Source organism: Triturus cristatus, chromosome 5_2 (assembly GCF_964204655.1).
Source record: "Triturus cristatus chromosome 5_2, aTriCri1.1, whole genome shotgun sequence".
Taxonomy (NCBI): domain Eukaryota; kingdom Metazoa; phylum Chordata; class Amphibia; order Caudata; family Salamandridae; genus Triturus; species Triturus cristatus.
In genome coordinates this window covers 1,103,192,236-1,103,213,471 of record NC_140588.1, presented here as the reverse complement: position 1 = coordinate 1,103,213,471, position 21,236 = coordinate 1,103,192,236, and the positions used below count along the sequence as shown (strand labels likewise).

The window sequence follows — 21,236 nt, the reverse complement described above, 5'->3', positions numbered from 1 at the left end:
ACCGAAGGACGCAATGCATATAGTGAGGAAGTGCTGTATGTGAGGAGATTTCCTACCATGATGACAGCTGGGTCCGGAGACTGGAAGCGTCTGGACGCGGACTGGCTTCTCTTTGGCGCCTCTTCGGCGCGTCTAAGGTGCTACCGCTGCGCGTGCCGCTGCGCGGGGCGAAGGAAGTTAATATAGATTGGGCTCAGGGAACACTGGAGCGTCAACCCACTAAAATGGCCGCCAAGAAATGGCACTACCAGGAAGTAGGAGCGCTCTGTTCTCCCTCCACAACAATCAGCCCGAGTAGCTGCGGTGGACCGGGGAGTCAGTGCACAATTCGAATCACATTAGCAACAGCAGTTTGCATGTAAAAACGATTTTCTCTTTTTAAGAAAACAATTTTCTCCTTTTAAAAAAACGATTTTCTCTTTTTAAAAAAACGATTTTCTCTTTTTAAAAAAACACATTCAACAGAACAGCAAAGGTGCTATCACCTAGAGCGCTGGCGCAGGAGTGATCATTTCAGGTTTTACTCGAGCGTGTCAGCGCTGGGAGCCTAAGTAGTCAGGGCTCAGGGAACACTGGAGCGTCAACCCACTAAAATGGCCGCCAAGAAATGGCACTACCAGGAAGTAGGAGCGCTCTGTTCTCCCTCCACAACAATCAGCCCGAGTAGCTGCGGTGGACTGGGGAGTCAGTGCACAATTCGAATCACATTAGCAACAGCAGTTTGCATGTAAAAACGATTTTCTCTTTTTAAGAAAACAATTTTCTCCTTTTAAAAAAACGATTTTCTCTTTTTAAAAAACGATTTTCTCTTTTTAAAAAACACATTCAACAGAACAGCAAAGGTGCTATCACCTAGAGCGCTGGCGCAGGAGTGATCAGTTCAGGTTTTACTCGAGCGTGTCAGCGCTGGGAGCCTAAGTAGTCAGGGCTCAGGGAACACTGGAGCGTCAACCCACTAAAATGGCCGCCAAGAAATGGCACTACCAGGAAGTAGGAGCGCTCTGTTCTCCCTCCACAACACTCAGCCCGAGTAGCTGCGGTGGACCGGGGAGTCAGTGCACAATTCGAATCACATTAGCAACAGTAGTTTGCATGTAAAAACGATTTTCTCTTTTTAAGAAAACAATTTTCTCCTTTTAAAAGAACGATTTTCTCTTTTAAAAAAAACGATTTTCTCTTTTTAAAAAAACACATTCAACAGAACAGCAAAGGTGCTATCACCTAGAGCGCTGGCGCAGGAGTGATCAGTTCAGGTTTTACTCGAGCGTGTCAGCGCTGGGAGCCTAAGTAGTCAGGGCTCAGGGAACACTGGAGCGTCAACCCACTAAAATGGCCGCCAAGAAATGGCACTACCAGGAAGTAGGAGCGCTCTGTTCTCCCTCCACAACACTCAGCCCGAGTAGCTGCGGTGGACCGGGGAGTCAGTGCACAATTCAAATCACATTAGCAACAGCAGTTTGCATGTAAAAACGATTTTCTCTTTTTAAGAAAACAATTTTCTCCTTTTTAAAAAAACGATTTTCTCTTTTTAAAAAAACGATTTTCTCTTTTTAAAAAAACACATTCAACAGAACAGCAAAGGTGCTATCACCTAGAGCGCTGGCGCAGGACTGATCAGTTCAGGTTTTACTCGAGCGTGTCAGCGCTGGGAGCCTAAGTAGTCAGGGCTCAGGGAACACTGGAGCGTCAACCCACTAAAATGGCCGCCAAGAAATGGCACTACCAGGAAGTAGGAGCGCTCTGTTCTCCATCCACAACAATCAGCCCGAGTAGCTGCGGTGGACCGGGGAGTCAGTGCACAATTCGAATCACATTAGCAACAGCAGTTTGCATGTAAAAACGATTTTCTCTTTTTAAGAAAACAATTTTCTCCTTTTAAAAAAACGATTTTCTCTTTTTAAAAAAACGATTTTCTCTTTTTAAAAAAACACATTCAACAGAACAGCAAAGGTGCTATCACCTAGAGCGCTGGCGCAGGACTGATCAGTTCAGGTTTTACTCGCCCGTACTATAGAACGAACGGAGTTTCAACACAACAATAGGAAAAAAAAGCTTTCAGATCCACACAGTCATGCAATGTTCATGAAATCTTTTTTTTTTTCAATTAAAGCAACTGTGACAGTATCTTCTACCATGAGTTACATACTGCTAAATCCACCAAGGGAATCGACATACAACGCAGAATGAAGCCACATATTAAATTGTATATTTGAGGATTAGCTGCTGACCATACAATTTGAGAAGAGTTCAAATTCCAATCTAGATGAAACTAACACTCCCGCTGGTGCAATCAAATCACAATCCAATAAGAATACAGCCGCAGGTGCTATCAAGGCACTTAATTTTGAATGTTGATTAGAAAATCTTCATAGCAGCCTCCAGCATTTTCCTAATAATTTAAGAGATTCATTTCTCTTAAATCCACTTTAACAAAAATTTGAAAGTTACTAAGATGATTTAATATTAAAGTTCTTGTAAAGTCACTTGGATGAAAAGGAAGGCTTGAATTGTTCAATATCCATAAGAAAATTCATACATTGCTTCACCAATCTTTTGTGTTAGGATCCTCAAAGGCTTATTCTGCCGACTACACCAGTCAAGTGTTCTGGATGACAAAATCAGGACACATTTATGATGAATATTCTCCAGTTTATTCCTCAATAAGGATCCCATCCAACAGCATCCAAGCATCAACAGTAACTCCTTAGTTTATCTTCAAAGCTCCACTAGAACACCATGAGCCCAGTGAATGACACAGTAAATGACTCATATACATTCTAATATTCTAACAGTGACATATTACAATTCCATCAATGTCCATGTAATGAAAGAGATACAGAACATCACAAGGAATATGTGTCCTGTTGTTGTAGAACTTACTAACCAGCAGGTATGTAGTAGATGTGGGACAAACATTTTAACTGTCTAGATGCCCTTAGAGTTGTATGGGGGAAGCTGAGGAGTAGGAGATGAGGAGAAGGAGGAGGATAAGGAGAGAAACTACGAAAGAGTCACAGGGAAAGTAATGTGACCTAGGCAGGGATGTGTTTAGTAAAGGGAGGGAGTAGGGAAAGTCCTTCAAGGGGTAATTTGAATTTATTTTTGAAATGTGCAAGTCTCTCATTTGTTTAATGAATTATTATCTTGCCATTCTTGAAAATGGAGATTAACAGCTCTCCACCAAATTGAGTCAAGTTTACCTACATGTGGAATTTGTCTAGGCTTCTCCAATTCAGTTGTGCACCTGAAAACTGCATTTGAGTCTTGTGTATCAACCACAAACATTTACCTAGTATTACAGCATTTTGAACATGGCCTTTTAGTGCACTATTCAAGACTCACCAAGGTCCTTGCATGTTGACTAAATTCTATCTGCACTGCTTCTCTTTTTTAGTGATTTTAGATCTCAGGTGTTTATCTCGACGCATGACATAAAATGTGTGAATGCAAAGAAAATTACAATGCCTTTCACCATTAGTGTGTGCTGGTAAAGGTGGAGATTTCCTGATCACATTAAACACGCCTATGTCATCCTTGTTTTGATTATGTTGGTAGTACCAATAAATATAGACAGCTTGCGCTGCTCACCATGCTTTACAGAGAGAGCAGAACCAGCCTCAAGAGCAGTATATGATCAGATGGAGACTTCCAAGATGATTTTATAAATGCAGGCTAATCTTTCATTAACCTTAATTGCTAAATTATCTGCTGTCTTTTCCACTTTAGCAATCTCACACTGAATACATCACATCCAATACAGCTGTTTACAAATATATTGCTCCGTTAGGTATAATTTTCTTTTATCACCCCATATGAAACAAGATCTCAGAATAGGATATTGTGGACATTTTATGTATGTAAGATTATATTTATACCACAATACTCTAGTGCCATGTTATCCAGTGTACAAGGCATGGACCAAGTTATGGGTGCATGCCAGCAAAATGTTTGTGAATTAAAAGCAGAAGAGGCATGTTTTTTCTCCGCCTTTCTCACTCCACTTTTCCTTGCTCATATGTTGTTTACCCCACGATACCTTGTGTTGGCATTTTCAAGAGAAGGAGTGACTCATTGTGAGGGACCAAAACCTGCACTGCATGTTGTTCCCTGACCTGTGTGATAATGAGTGCTTTTGATTCTCTCCTTCTTATGCACCTAAAATGATACCTTGATCGACTAGACTGTTATCTGAAACAACGTTGGAGCATATAGACATGCCAAAGTAGGTGGCAGAACCTCTTTCAGAGGGCCACAGGGCATGCAGGGGTTAATAGATGCAATATAGGGGGTTGAGACCTCTTACTCCTGATGTACTGGTCCCGAACTACTATAGGACTTGAGCAACGTGGCCAAGTCCTCCTTCTGCACTTGACTCTCAATGGTAGCTGTAGCTGAGCAGTCCAAAGCTACCTTGCATGTCAAGTCTGAATACAGGTTAGTGAACACAAGTCACAACTAAAAGAGCATGCAGCAGTGTCAACAAATTGATGTCCAGTCAAAAACCTATTTTATCTGTAACTCTACCCATTCAAATAGAATTGTGACATGCAGGAAAAATGAGGTGGGGGTCTAGTGTTTCGATGAAAAATCCCTGTCCTACCACTCTTCATAATGTGGTAGGTGTTATTCCCTATTCACTGAAGCCACATCCAGGGATTGCTTAATTGAAGGCATTAACTCAAGAGTCCACTCTGACTCTAAATAAATTAGTCAAACTTGTCTGGGTACCTCAGCATTCTTAGCAGCAAGTCCAATGATAGGCCCCTAACCAGGCTTACCTGTTCTAGCAGTGAGGAAGCTTGCAGGATCTCAGATATTGCCCTGACCATGGATACTCACACTGCTCTGGTCCTGGTGAAGGTGTCAGCTGCATGCATGTTCAGTGTCCAGAGCTTATGCAGCTGGCTCCATTAGTAACCATATGTGATGCAGTGCTCCTCCTGAACGGTTTGATGCTCCCCAATGGGGGGCTGAACTGGATTAATCCCAGAGTACTCCTCATCTCACAGGGAACTCTGGCACAATCCTGATGCTTGGTGGTGACTCACGGGTTGAGTGATTCACAATTGTCAGACGACGGCCCGATCCTCAGCAATCCCTGATAGCAGCAGCCCCTCCTGGCAAACGGAGTTGCTGTATCACTACCTGCCAAGGCACTGTCCTTCATCACATGTAAATCCATACCGCAGCAGTACTGGGTCACTGCTAGAATCCACACAGGCCTTGGCAACGTACTCTAGCAATATTTTCACATATGCTCCTCCTGGCTTATAGGGTCATCAGGGCGTTGTGGAGACTTAACTCACCCTACAAGGTACTCTCCTCATGGCAATCGTTGTGAAGACCCCTGGGATACAGTAGTTGCAGCTAGAATCTGCACCTGGACAATGGCCAACTAATGCAACTGCAGTCTCCACACACCTTGCACTGGGAGTTCACTCGCTTGGGCTCCCCACATGATTTTACCCCATCCAATGCTCTACTCTCCCTCAGTGGACACTCTTATCTTGACAAGCAGACTGGTAATGGTGATTTGAGCTCCAAAAAGGTATTCTTGGTTTCCTTGGGTGATGTCCCATTCACTAGCAGGGAGACTAGCAGTCCTTGCCCCCAGTATTGCTCAGAAGCAGAAATCTTGCACAGCTTCCCCTCCTCACACAGCCTATAGGTGCTCCCCTGGCCACCATCCGGTGGCCTTGAACCCATGGAGGCCCTGCTGGGGACCCCCAAAATCAGATTCCTACAGCCTTTCTGTGTCAGAAAGTCTGGCACAGAAAGGCTGTGAGAATCTGCCATTGTAATCCGTCGGGCGGAAAGAGCTGCCCGAGAGATTACTGGAGGCTTTCCGTGTAGGTTTGTTGGAAAGCAATCCAAACAGCTGATTACGATCAGGCACTTAGAAGGGGCCTACAGCACTGTGCTCACCAATTTTGTCGATAGCTTAAGGGAAAATTCCTATTCCATATTGGTTGTCTGCCCCCCCACATTAGCACCCTGTGTAACATCGACTTCTAAAGCTATCTTTTTGGGTAGAATATCCTCAACTGATAATTGTTTTGATGTTCTTCCTCAAAAGAACGATGAGTACTGTTGGGGAGGATTGATGTAATGAATTTATAAATTTGATTAAATTGCTACATGACTAATTAATCTATTTAAAATATATTTTATGATTCTTGTACTTATTATGCATTTTTTTTGTGAATTTCATTAATTATATCTATATTGATATCTAGTCAGATTACTGTAAACTAATACTAGGCTTTACTTTAACTACTGTACAAGATACTTTACATGCCCAAAAGTAATTCAGGACAAACACGCCTTTTGAGGAATTGGCAGAGTTATGAAATGCATATTGACAACCGACATTTAACAGTACAGCTAGAAGTACTGCAATAGTAATACTAAAATAAAAAAAAGCTATTTAAATACGTATAAGCATAAATCTCCAGCTCTACTGTCCTGTATCTTCTATTGGGAGATTCTTACATGTGCTTTCGCTACATTGTAGGGAGGAATAAGGAGTGATTTAAGGAGGGTTACAGAGGGGCATGTGCCCACCCTCAAAAGGGTGAGCCATTTTCTCTATCGCCACAGCGGTACCCAAAACTGTAATTACTTCAACATTTAGCTGAATTATGACCACTGGACCAACCACTGATACAACAATACCCTCCCACAGAAAATAATGGCATAGGAACTTCAAATAAAACCTCTCAGGAAATAGTGCTATAATAAATAAACTATTTAAAATGGTTACAAACAAAAATGAATACATAAATCACCGATCTCATAAAACCTCGTCCGACAATAAGATCAGGAAAGAAAAATTAAATGAGAAGTGCAATAGTGTGTAAAGGGGTGATTTCAAAGGAGAGGGAGCTGCATCTAGGGCATAATCACAGTTCTATGGGATTCTAGTTGGTTCGTGGACCACAGCAAATGCCAGTAGAAGATAGGGTGACACTGCACAAGTTTGGTTATAGGAACAATTCCCAGAACCAGCAGTTGGGGGAGGTGGGAGGTACTCTGAGGAAGGTTGAGAATGCTCCTCATGAACCTTTTTTTTTGGATTTACCGAGAACATTCCCTTTGACGTGTCCCCATAATTTGACCACGTTCATGGCTAAGCTTTTTGCTTTGATGTTGTAGAGCTCCACCACTGGTTCTAGAGAATGCATAGGTCCATTTGCACAGTTTGACTACTGAATCAGCTTCTTGTTAAAGTTTTAGTGAATATCTCTTGATATGAGAGGACCAACTCAGCACCCTGCACCTGATTTATATGGATTAAAAGCCATACATTTTATTTTGATGATGTTTAGTTCCAGACCATGCTCACTACAGAAGATTAAAAAGTGGTAAAGTTGTGCCTGCAGACCACATGGTATATTGGAAATTAAGAGCGTGTCATCTGCAAAAAGTAGCGTTGCAGTTTTATAAGGGCCAGGTTTGTGTCTTTTCCGGGGAAATCAAATGCGTTCACAAAGTTATTTATATAAAGTGTGAACAATGTCGGGGCCTGCACACATCCCTGCCAAACACCACTTTTAATCTTTAAATGGTCTGTGAACACACCGCATTTGCCATACCTGACTCTGGCAGTATTAAGTACATGCAACCTGATAAAGACCGAAAAAATGTATCGGGGCAACCATCTTTTCCAGAACTTCCTGCAGCTTGCTCCTAGGCACAGAATTGAAAGCTGTCTTCAGGTCAACAAAGACCACATAATGAGGGCCTGTTTTCGAATATAGGGCACTGAAACAGAGTATTTGATCCACCGTACTGATCCTATTTCTGAAATTCGCCTGGAGCTCTGAGAAAACAGAGTTGCTGTTTGCCAATTAAGCAGTTGGTCAAATATAAGGAGGCAAAATTGTTTCTGTGAGGATTTCAATAGGGCTGATAGGCCTATAGGTCCCCAGGTCATCTTTAGGTCCTAAATAGGGACATTCTCTGCAGTAAACCAGGGACTGGGGTCGGACTGCCTGCAAGTATAGAATGCAACGGTGCCTGGAAGTATGTGGCCCAGATCAAAGGTTCTGAATGGAAGAGGACCCCGGGGAGGGAATCGAGGCCTGGAGCTTTAGTTGCTGGGAGTGACATTATTGCTGCCATTACATCCTTAGATGGAAGGATAAGGGGAGGCCTTCATCTAGGAGCAGGCCTGTAGCATTTTTGGAATAGGCATACTCCAGGTTGGGTTTGGCTAAGTACATTTTTTGGAAATGGTCCACCCAGGTCGGAGCTGTAAATTATATTCTAGACTGGCAGTGGCATTCTGCCTGTCATGAGCCACAAATCCACAGACATCTGTAATATCCTCTGCCTTTACTGCAGCTACTAGGTCCTCCCAAATCTCTTGTTCTAAATTAATTTTGGCCTGGTTGAGCATTGCTTTATATTCTTTCCTAGTGTAAATAATTTCTTGCCTATTTCCATTTTTCATACTTTGTATAATGTTACCTCTAGATTTCTTACTGGAATTTAACCTGGTACAGCGGGATTACACTTTTAGGTTTTGCAGACATATTTGCTAATCATGGCTTAAATGGAGCTAAAAAACTTTCATGCGATGTAGCAATAAAATTATGACCATACTAGATGGTTCCACGGTGTTCAGTGCATACATCATATCAGTCACCCGTTTGTATATCTGGGTCACCATTTTTTGGCCCTTACAAACAGCCCCCCATTTTAGAGACCTCTTGTTTTTTCAAATTGACAGAGCAACCCCAGAGTCCAAGGCAGCACATTCGATTTTTCCCTCACTTAGAGGTAGATAGAGAGCATTATAGTAACTTTCATAGCGCTCAACAACTACCATGCCTAGGAGCGATGGCCATAGCGAAAGAGAAAGGAATATGTGATCAATACGGATCTTTTGCAATACACACTTGAAGATGAGGGACCACTAAATTTCGAACAGGACCAACCATTACAAGCCCTAACACCAAAATGAAGGGTTCCAAAATGAAGGGTTAGACTCATCAATTGGTCAGCAATGAGAGAGCATCTTGTAGGGTGGCCTAGGGCTAGCTGAGGGACCCCCCAAACTGCAGTTTTTGCTTCAGTAAATTTAGGGGGCTCAGGGCTCAAGGGAACAAAGGTAACATTGAAGTCTTCAACAATTGTTATCCTATTATTCTGTGGGCACTGGTGATCAGCAGTCATAGAGTGGGCTGCAATAGTTTCAGAGCTGACAGGTGTGACATCAGAGTTCAAATAGAAATGTATGGCCACTAGAGGGAAGGATTCCCCAGTTACCTGCAACTGAAGTCGTCAGTCCTGAGTATCAAGAAGGTAAACAGTTAGAAGAGGATTTTTATCATAGGGATTGGCACATGTAGAGGTGAAATATTCATACCTATTGTCTGATCTAACCTAAATGGTGATGGAGAGCAAATGACGGCAGGGCCTATAAAAGTACCCCAGCAGTAGTGTTTTCATAAGTCTTGCTGAGGGTGCCAGCATATCAAGCTGGCTAAATAAAGATTCCACAGTTAAAGGGGACTTAAAATTCACTAACACACATTTCCCATGATAAGCTTTAGGGTGAATGCCCAACCACAGTGAATGTCTGACAGAGAGTATCTCTTGGGTCAAGTCACAGGGCCTCCTCGTATTGGTTTGTAGCCAGTGTGCTGACCTATTCCTCAACAACACAGAAATTTCACCTCTGGGTACACTCAGAAGGAAGTTGTGGATAAACTAGGGGAGTGCTGTCATGTCAAGGGGATGGAAACGTTTTCCTGCTTTTACTGGCTCCACCCTCACCCTCCTGAATACCCGTTGTTTTCAGGTCACTAGAAATCTTCAACTGGAAAAGTACGTGTGGTTGAGTTTGGACAACAGAACTTGAATCACATGTTACAGACTGGGAGTGGTCTGGTAGGGTAGATCACAGGGCTAGTTGGCGGGCCCTCTCTTCCAGTGGGCGTAGGAAGGTTTTTCAGAATCAACAGTTTCCCTTCTAGATGATAGAAACTGGCCAGCAGAGGGTGATCCCGGCTGCCAGGATAGCTCAAAACTTCTCCAGTGAGACCTCCAAGAATCAATCCAGAAGTTTTTGAAGGAGTAACCCAGGGGCCTCAAGAGTCATTCAGGTGATACAAGTGAATTAGGGTCACTAGGCTGGGTCAAATATTTGCTTTATTTTTATTTGATCAGGTAACAATAGGGATTGTGTAGTATGACTGGATAGTTGCTCTACAGGTGAATCACTCACAGCATAGCAATTGCAACTGGAAGGTATGTCATCAAGTAGAGCTTGAGTAGGGAAAACAGAAGAGTATGGTAAGGTTCATGGCCTGAATTACCCCGGTTTCCCAGTTTGCCTGCTCTACCCAACCTGGTAAACATCCCGGGAACTCTCCTGTGGTTGTGCGGGACAGTGCTATGGGCAGCATTAGGTATCGGACTTCCTGTTTGAACACCTGAACATGATGGAGAGGGGGAAGGAACAAGAAACTGCTCACATTCTGATAAAAGGTTATCTATTCTGTTGATAGCACAGTTGTCTACAGCAGATTTCTATCTTTTTTTATTGTGTTCCCCTTTGGTGAACTCAGCCCACCCTCCAAGACCTTTCTCCTCTCCATAGTAAGCAAAGGGGCAGGGACTCGGACAGACTGCACAACCTCTAATACAGCAGGGCACAATAAATCTTGAGGGGGAAGACCAGTCCCATACCAGTATCAGACCCAGTACAACAAAAGCAAGCAGGAGCAGCAGGAAGCAGCAGACAATCACTGGAGATCGAGGAACCCCATGCGTATATAACAAAACTGGGCCTTCTTTGGTGTTTGAAGACAAATGGAGGGTTCAGGTTCTAGCGTTGTGGGTGAGAAGTGCTCTTCCAACAATGCTGGCTCACTTTTGTGATCAATTAGGGCAGGGAATAGCCGCCCTGAGGTCAATATGAGGGTCTGTGCAAGAAGTATGGTATGATAGTTGGTAGTAATATTGAAGGGATGAAAAGCAGCAAAAAGTCTGTGCGAGAGGTATGATAGCAGGTAGTATTAATGAAGTGATGAAAAGCAAAACAAAGTCCACTCACCTCCTCCCCTGTTCTTCCAGGTCACTACCTCCACCCCCACACTAGGCTGAGCTATTGGTCAAGTAAAGACACAAGATCTCTCCTCCTTTTTTGACACCTACTGCCGCAGCACTCAGAAGCGGTCCATTTGAAGGCCTCTGGTATTTAAATAACATGATTCAATTATAGCCAGACTTTTTCAGAAGCTCTCAGCAATCAGACATAAATATAAGCACTGTTTTCAGTGGGGGGGCTTGTGTGAAGAGAGCTCAACCCCTCCTAGGAACTCTCAATACAGGTGTCAACCCAGGTCGTCCGTGAGAAGCTGCTACCCCAGCGACCATAAAACATGCAGTGCCCTGCACAAGTACCCAGCCCACAGCATTTTTGCATTAATAAATTAATGTAAAATTTACTTTTATTCAAACATTTTAATTACTTTTAGTTTATTCTGTACACCACTTTAATATTTCTTAATGCATATTCATAAAATACATATATTTTCATTTCAGGTGGGAAATCATTTTTTTATGTAAACATCTGAAAATGTATTTGTTTTTATTTAATTGACTAAAGTAAACAGTATTATTTTGTTTCACATTTAAAATAAATGTACTGAGTTAATTATATTGCATCATAAGTTTTCACTCTTTTCTTTTGACTTAAATAACCTTTTTTAATGTCCTCTATATTTTACTATAGATAAAATCTACAGTCAAGTTGGAAAGCACCCTTTGGTGAAGTGTAAGCAAATATAAAAAAAACATTATTAAACTTAATAAAGTATTTTTAAGTTAAACATGAACGTAAATGTATTTTATATATTTGTTTTGAATACAATTTAAAGGGACAAAAACATTTTAAAAAATCCACAACACAAGTTGAATTATAATTAATGTTAATATATTAAATATTATAGAAAATGTTTAACTGACGTTTAAATTAAAAAAAGTAAATTCCCTGCTTAAGAAAACAACATGAAGTAGTAATTGTATTTAAATGATGTATTGACTTATTTTACATTAATTTCAGGGAGTGGAGATTTGCAAGTCTAAACTTTTGATGAATGTTATACTCAGAATGTCAGTCAAAAATAGTAAAATTACCATTTTTTATTTAATGAATACTCTGCCCTGCAAGCACTAAGCGCATCATAAAGCCATCTACTTCTCTTCCTAAACTACGCTGCTATTCTATTGCTATTGCTATTTTGCACACTATTAGACACGTCGCACCTTGGTTAGAAGCTTGGGAACTTGGGGGACGGTTCTGATCGGGGTCATGCACAGAATCTTTTTATGTAATTTATGACATTTTTTATTACGTTTTAAACTGTGTCTTTAACCAGTACTGTACTCACTGTTTACTGCTTCTGTTGCTGGTGTTGGGGCCGCCCCGTTCCGTCACGGCTGTTGTGCCGATTGAGCGGAGGGCGGACCCTGCAACACTCAGCCATACCGCCTCCCTCTTTCCGCTTCCGGTGGCTCGCGTTTTGGCGCTCACCGGAAGGGTTCTTAAACACCTATGGGGCGGACGCGCGCAGCGGGCGCGCCGCTGGCGTGCCGAAGGCGCGCCTAAGGCAAGCCCGGCTGCGCCCGTCCGCGCCAAGTCCGTGCCCAGGGCCCCGTATAATACATCCTCACCAGCGAAATATACGAGCAGCGCTTTACACGCCCTGCGACTTCCTAGGGAGTCGACCTGCTGTATCCTATATCCCGGGGAAAGGGTAACTAAATGCGCCTGTGTACTCGCTCTCCCCCCCCTTACCAGTGAGGGCATTTCGCGCCCACGAGCAGTTAGAGGAGACCCTGTCACAAGTCCAGCCTGTTTTCCGAAGCGGACTCATCAATGCTAGGTCCTTGGGCAAACACAAGTATGAAATTGCTCATATGATAGAACACCTGGCTCTAGATATATTATTCATAACAGAGACTTGGGCCGATGCAGCATTGGACCCCGACTTCATCACGGCCATACCTACGGGTTATAGAGTGATCAGGGAAGATAGGCCTGTTAAGCGTGGGGGTGGAGTCGCTATTATCTTTAGGGACCAGTTTCCGTCAGCTCATTATTCCATCTCCTCCTCCCTCTATGAAGGCCTCCACTTCTCGCTTACACTCCATCCCAAATTAACGCTTAAGGGAATTATTCTCTACCGCCCACCTGGCCCTCGCACTATGTTTTTAACCAATTTGGGCAATCTACTTGAATCAGCTATCTTAAAGTCCGATTTTATTATCCTTGGGGATTTTAATTTTTATCTGGAGGATGCAGGGAACAAAGATACTGTCGAGCTATTGGATAGTTTTGGTTCCTTTGGACTCTCACAATTGGTGCAATCCCCCACACATACTGCTGGGCATACACTAGATGGTGTGTTCTCCTCAGTTCCGGGTCTTATGATCGAGGATACACTCCCTTTAATTTGGTCAGACCACTCCCTAATTAAATTCACGCTTCCCATGCCCAGTGAACCCAAGGAGGTTGCCAGTAAACACTCTGCCTCTGTTGGGCCAGCATGGAACAAAGCAGACTTACCATCCTTTAATGCTCTGCTGGAATCCTCCTATCCTTCCATACAGGACCAGGTAGACCCGGCTGTGGACAGCTACACTAACTGGTTACAGGATGCAGAGAATGCTTCAGTCCCCCGAAGAACGCTCTCAGCTAATAGATCTACACCTTCCGCCCCCTGGTTTACCGACTGTCTTCGTCTTGAAAAACAGCACTGTCGTCGCTTAGAAAGATGATGGCGGATAAACTATGATGAGCCACAGAAATTAGCATATAAGACTGCACTATCCAACTATAAAAAACTCCTCATATCTGAAAAAAAAAGATATTTTACCTCCCAGATCGAGTCTGCTGCTAACTCCTCTAAAGAATTGTTTGCAGTGATCAATAAGCTCTCGACACCTAATAATTCAGGCAGGAGAGTCAACCAGGAATTCTGCAACGAGCTGGCCGAGGTTTTTAAATCCAAGGTTTTAGATATTTTTAATGCTTTTAAGGAAGTTTCTGATCCCAGCCCAGTTTTATGTCTAAACAGCTCAAGTACCAACAAGCACCCACCATTTGTGTTCTCCGCAATTTCGATAGACATAGTGAGAGACCTTGTCCTTCAAGCCAAGTTGGGCTCACCTTTAGACCCCTGCCCCCCAAGGGTCTATCAAGAACTGGTACATTCAGTGAGTCCTCCACTCACCGATATTTATAATCTTATGTTCTCCTCTGGTGTTTTCCCGACTAGCTGGAAGCAGACTTCCATTTTACCTGTATTCAAAAAAATCACTCTTGATGCGACTAACCCCTCCAATTATCGGCCCATTGCCAGACTGCCGCTGCCAGCAAAGATAGTGGACAAAATAATGAACAACCAATTGTCCCTATTTATCAATGCCAATGGCCTCTTGGATCACACCCAATTTGGCTTCCGTAAGTATCATAGTACAGAGTTGGCATTGATCAAAGCCTCCGAGGAGATCAGGGCAGTTATGGATGGCGGAGGTGCAGCAGCTCTGGTGCTCATTGACCTCTCTGCGGCATTTGATACGGTGGATCATCGTCTTCTGCAGAGATGTCTGGAGAAACATGGATTGGGAGAGTCAGCACGAGCACTTATAGCCTCCTTTCTAGCCGATCGAACCTCCACCGTATCCATGGATGGTTTTAATTCAGATTTTTACACACTTCCCTGCGGCATCCCACAAGGGAGCTCTCTAAGCCCCACACTATTCAATATATATGTATCTGAGCTAGCACCCCTTATTCGGGACTTTGGTTTCAGTCTGACCACCTATGCCGATGACACTCAGATTGTGGTGGCAGCTTCCAAATCCCAACAGTCTCCGGCTCCGCAGTTCAGGAGCTGTATGAGTGCAATTAATAAGTGGATGACAGGACATTGCTTGAGACTCAACTCCAGTAAAATGGAAGTCCTAATTTTTGGCAGCATTCAGCCCCCTTGGAAGGATCTGTGGTGGCCCGCCGAGTTGGGCTCCCCGCCCAACCCGGTGGTTAAGGCAAAGAACCTGGGCGTGCTTATGGATTCCAAACTCACTTTCCATCACCACACAAATGCGGTAGTATCGGCATCACACTTTCTTATCAAAAAAATCAGGAAAATCTTTCCTTACATTCCTAATCATACCAAGAGAACAGTAGTCTCCTGCCTTATCTCATCTAGGCTTGACTATTGCAATGCTCTTCTCCTTAACGCCCAGAAGCAACATCTGCACAAACTACAGATGATCCAGAACTCAGCAGCTCGTCTCATACTGGATATTTCTAAATATCACTCTGTCTCCAATGAAATCCGCTATCTTCACTGGCTTCCTATACCTCAGCGTATTGATTTCAAAGCCCTGTGCATTGTCTTTAAGGCTTTGCATGGTATCGGTCCGTCTTTCTTGCAGGATCATTTTTCTTGGTATTGTCCCACCAGACAGCTGCGATCCACTGGAGCTCGATTACTTGCTGTTCCTAGAATTTTCAAAGCCCACTGGGGTGGACGCAGCTTTTACTATGGAGCGTCTAAATTGTGGAATACTCTTCCCTTTTACCTCAGAAACGCTAGCTCCCTGTTGACTTTCAGGAAACAATTGAAGACTTGGCTTTTCCAGCATTAGAGGCAAAGTAGTCTTGTATCTCTGTTATGTCTAGCGCCAAGACACCCCCGGGTATACGTGCGCTCTATAAATCCCTGTAACATAACATAACATAACATTCTGAAAGAATTGCATAATAAGAGCATTAAACAAATAGCTTATGTGTATTTCTGAATAAAACAACGAGAATACAAAGATTGAGGACTTAATATAAATGCTGAAAAATGTTGTGAAAACAACAGTATCAAAAACTGTGCACAGTTTGTAGGACACATTCAATAGGTTCCTTTGCCATGATCTGTAAGACATTGTTTTATTCTGACGGAGCCTCTTCTGTATTTAGCAAGTCCCATTTGTATTTCAATGTGCATAAAATGTCCCGGAAAATAATTGGATATGTGCTTGACATTTTAGAAAGTGACCAACTGTGATACAATTATTCAAAAGAGAAAATCCTGTACATTTTTAAACAATAAACATTGAGCCCTTTGTCCTGTAATTTCGAGCATGTGACAGATCTTTTCACATATAATTCCCCAAGTTGATGCATTTTACTCATTTTCTCAAAATCAAAAAATGAGAAAAATTCTCTACCTCTGTAAAATTATTGGATGACCCACAAACATTGCAATAAATATAAACATTTGTAATTTTCCAGCTGTTCGTGGAATAAGAAATATCAAAGCAGAGGAATTGTACAAAAAGTAGCTTCTAAAGATGTTGCAGAATAGCGTTCAGAAAATATTTAATCAATCACAATTCCATATAGAATGGGATCAGTTGTCTGTTTCTATTGAATCAAAGATAAAACTATTACAGGTCTATCAACCATTTGTAATACAATTGCATTGTGCACACTTTCGTACTCCTGAAACCTGACAACAGTAAGCTGATTCACTTTTCTCCAGATCGCAAGCAAAGTTGCTTAAAAGTGTAACAATAAATTGAACATAAACTGCTCACAAGGTAATTTACCTTTGAGAATAGCCTTTAGTGTTGATATAAATGCATTTTGAATTCTTCAGCAATTAAAAAAGCCATTTTAGACAATCTTCTTACATTTCTTACATTTCTGTGCAAAATGCACCTGATCTCAATAAATGATCTCCTTATGCAGGCTGTATACCGTTTGTCAGTATTTAGGGCAAGGGTTATTTAACAGGAAGGAGAGGGGAAGAGCACACATTCATGTAGCTTGAGACTTCATGGATTCTGTTTTAAACACATGGTCCATGGGTGACCTGGCCAGATCCCCCAGCTGACAGATGTTAATTATATTGCATCATTGTATTGGTGTGGAAGTATTTACCGTATTACCTGTTGCATTGTAGTGGCCACAGCACAAGTTTTTAAAAAGAGACATTCTTATCAATAATTTAGAGATTTTGTTTCTTAATACCATTATTGTTGCATAACATTTATACTCAATCCTCTACTGCAAACGGTTTGAGCTCATTGTTTATGTTAGACGTTATTCTGGTACCCCTCTGTGAGTTTATCTGCTGCAAGCAGAAATCAAAAAGTAAGTAAGACCACGAATAGAACATACCTGATGAGGAGCACTCGATGAATTTAGAAAAAACCTGAGTAGTGATATCATCAAAAAAGTCAGCATCTCGCATGCTAAATCTCTCCAGGACCTCTCTTGGATTGAAATACTTCTCAAAGAGTTCTTTCACGTTCTTAGTAGAAGCCATTTTTCTGGTGAAGCCTTTACCAACTTTGAAGCTGTGCTACTTGCTCCTCCGCTATATATGGCCTGAAATTTAACTTTTAAATTATCTTCAAATAGAAGGAACTCTTCAAACATGTGCAATTTATATTAGTTCCCACATAATTTCACTTTCACCCTCAGGAACAATGATGCTCAACTGTCATAGCATTTTTAGCTTGTGGCTGTTTGTGAGTTTTTGCTGTTTGCAAGTCATGCACTTTGAAGCATGATGCAACTCCCTACTCAACATTAATATATGTCCAGAAACTTATGAGGTTATGAAGATGGGCTCAAATGATGGCCTTGGCAAAAACTCTACTCTTTGCCTGGACCAAATGGAAAAGCATCCAATGGCTCCACTTTTTACAAGGCGTAAACAGGTACAGTTAGCAATTCAGTGCAGACTGGCAAATGCTTCACAGTCCCAAGAAAATTGCCCTTCATTATGAGTGGGCACTCAATTTCAGTGGGACTTGTAACTGTAAACTCTTGCCCCATTAGACTTGTGAGATCCTACACGACACTGCAGATCTGTTTACTTTTCTTTGGAGATTTTCGGTTGACGTGGACATCTAAAATGTCTGATCGAAACTCTACTGAAAAATGAGGAATACCAGGGATATTGGATCTAGAATTCCTTCAGGACAGCTGCTAGACAGTGTCCGGGGTACATTTATTATTCTAATTCTGCTGGGGGCATACCTCAGGGCAGGTGCTGGTAAGTGACTGGAGGCACATTTAATCTAACTCTGCTGGGGGCATCCCTCAGGGCAGGTGCTGGTAAGTGACGTGAGGCACATTTAATAATCTAACTCTGCTGGGGTCATCCTTCAGGGCAGGTGCTGGTAAGTGACTGGAGGCAAATTTAATAATCTAACTCTGCTGGGTATGTCCCTCAGGGCAAGTATTAGACAGAAACTGGGGGCCAAAATTAACTTTAGAAATAGAGAAATAGATCATTTTTGTCTATTGTGGCAGTGTCAAACAATATACTGCAAGTAATGTGAAGTCTCCAAAAGTATTCACCTTTCAACCCCATACCAACAGGAGACATTGCATACATATTTAAGTGAGCCAACCTTTAAAATGAAGTCATCCACAAACCAAAACATAACAATGGTAAAGCATTCAAAGCTAATAACATGCTCCATCTATTTTACTCCACAACAAGAAAACAAACAACATTGTACGGTGAAAAGCACAAAGATAATCTAGATTTTGACCATTGTGGTAAATAATTTAATTACCGGGACTTAATTTGATACAGAAAAATAATAAAAATAGCTCAGTAAAATAAGAGGCAAAATCCGTGGTATTAGAGGTTCGGAATGGGCTTTATTCCAATGGACGATTCGAATCGTGGACTCCAAGTTCCATCACCACGGAGGTTCAGGAAGTGAAGTACATACTTTATTGATAAGTAATCACTTTTATACAATAGGCATTACAGTGAAGCAAATGCAGGAGGCGTAACAATTGATAGTAAAGATAAAACATACATGCGTAGCAAAAGTGGGCGTAACTGGGTGTAACTAAAGAACGTCATCAGGTATGATGTCATAATAGGGTGGTTCCATGAAAGAATTTCGCAATGTCAGCAGAAATACTTGGCAGAAATGCGCGCGCAGCAGCATGACGTATGATTGACGTGCAACTAGGGGGTGAAGGGGACTTGACATTTAGCTCTACATGTGGCGACAGATGTCTGGAGGGTCAAGTCAACCTAATCCCAAATCATATCTAACATCCTATGTTTAAAGAACTATGTTATCCAAAAGAGAGGTCTCTTAGAGTAGAATCTTATTCTATACTGACTATACTGACTGTTAGTGCGTGTACAAGCGTCTAAGTGTCTACACTAGATGCGAGGGCAGAAGTCTTCCATAATAATAGGGCTATGAATTACTTGCATAAAGACAGAGAAGCCGGGCCTTTGCTCGGTAGCTGGAAGAATGTTTACTTAAACTACTAGACAGGAATGCATTGGGCAGGGAGCGGAGCAGATAATTTCGAAGGTGAAATACAGTTTTTGGCAGGCAACAGGCTGATGTCAGGCACCGTGAGCCGCGCAGGGAATGAGACAAAGTTCATGGTCACAGATGCAGGCTCAGACTGGAGCTTTCAGAGGCAGAAGGCAAGAAAAGCTTGATGACAGAATCAGGGCCTACTTGCCTGGACTGTAAAATGGCATAAGTGAACCATATAAAGCCGGTGGCCTTTCATACTTAGGGATGGAATATCCGGCCCATTCATGGCGGATCTGAAAAAGGACATGTTGACGGTGGACGCACATGTGTTTGCGTCTTCATAACTGGAACTGGAGGGAACATACATGTACTTGTGATTCATACATGAAACCGTTGGGGTCCAAGATAGGGGACATAACTGATCAGAAAAATCCATATTTCCACATTCCCTCCTTGTCCCCTACTTGCCCGTTAAGAGATATCAATCTTCATCAATCCGTTGATCTGTTCATATAGCATCATTTGTTCTTCTTTTTTCTTCTGGGATGAATGAAATCTTGGTGGTGGAATACACGATGTGGCACACAGACCACAGATCGCTGGTCCACATTGTAGACATAGACAGCAACTGAATAGTATGAGAAAGCCAATACCTAGGAAGGATAGGACCTTCCATCCAAAGGTAGATAATACACTCCAAAACCAACCGGACCAAGTCCAGGTGCCTGGATTCTGGTGTATCTGGCTTACAATCTTATGAAGGCGAGTTATGGCTTTATATACAGATGGCGAATTTTCTGGTATGAAAATGCAACAACTTGATCCGATGACCCTACAAGCTCCGCCCCTATCGGCCAGGATGACGTCAAGGACAAGACGATTTTGAAGCACAACAATCCTCATAGCAGACTGCTCTTCTGTTAAATTGCCTAAGGCGGAAATAGTTTCGTTCGCTACTGCTTCAAGGGTTCTAGTTAATCTACGTATCAGCTTACTATTAGTAACGGTACCTATATAGGGAAAGAGACCTTTATTGAAATCTGTGTATTTTTCCCATGCTGTTTCAGTGTAATCGACTATTGGGAGATCTCTCCTTTCTCTTTTGTGTACTAAATGAGTATTTCTGTGATAATCAGGAGGAGCTAGGAAAACAGGTGGCAAAAGGAATCCGATGTAGCAGGTACCATCCCAATCTAGAGGCAAACGTACATATGCCGTCTGACCACATATGAAATAGGAATGGCGGGAAGCTCTAAATGTAGACTTGCCTTGATCACTAAATTCTATTACAGTGGTGCATCTACTATGGCCCATATGTATGGAACCATTCTTTCTTACACATAATTCACCTTTTACTGGAAATATTGACATAGCGGGCAAAATTGGAGTAGCTTCGGATTCGACATTTAGGATCATAAGATTAAGCGTAAAATTACCTAATCCATACACTTCATTTTCTAGATCAGTTCCTGTTCTTTTGGGAAGTCCCTCCTTGTTAGGGTAGCAGACTTTAAGTAAAACTAAGTTCAAATTTCCCCATACCCAGTTGTCTTGATAAACTGCAGAATTCAAATCTAGGGAATTAATTAAACTAAACCATGCTCCACAGGAGCCGTTGTGTGTGAACGGGTATGGAAAGAGAGGTAGAATTCCTTTATAATTCTGATAGGGAGGGAGTCGGCCACATATCCAACAATTTGTAGCATTGCTAACCTGATGGGAATGATGTAACATACTAATAAACGTGTTATTGCGCAGCGCAAATCTATAAGACAACTCATGCGGAGGTAATTCACTAAAAGAATGTTCAGCAGTAACATTATAAACATGTCTAGAAATAGGATAATATATGTGCAACAATATACTTGCAGTAATTATTAAAAGACTTAAGAAAAACAAAATTA

General features: G+C 42.1%; 1 protein-coding gene across 1 annotated transcript in view; it reads right to left on the bottom strand.

The window, feature by feature from the left end:
• The window catches only part of LOC146829777 (nicotinamide N-methyltransferase-like), a 101,473-nt gene extending 84,101 nt beyond the window's left edge, over positions 1-17,372 (bottom strand). Inside the window, exon 1 of the mRNA XM_085608493.1 lies at positions 17,201-17,372. Within this exon, the coding sequence (XP_085464619.1) occupies positions 17,201-17,348 (148 nt within the window). The 5' untranslated portion in view covers positions 17,349-17,372. The remainder of the gene's footprint in view (positions 1-17,200) is intronic.
• Between the last annotated feature and the right edge of the window lie 3,864 nt (positions 17,373-21,236).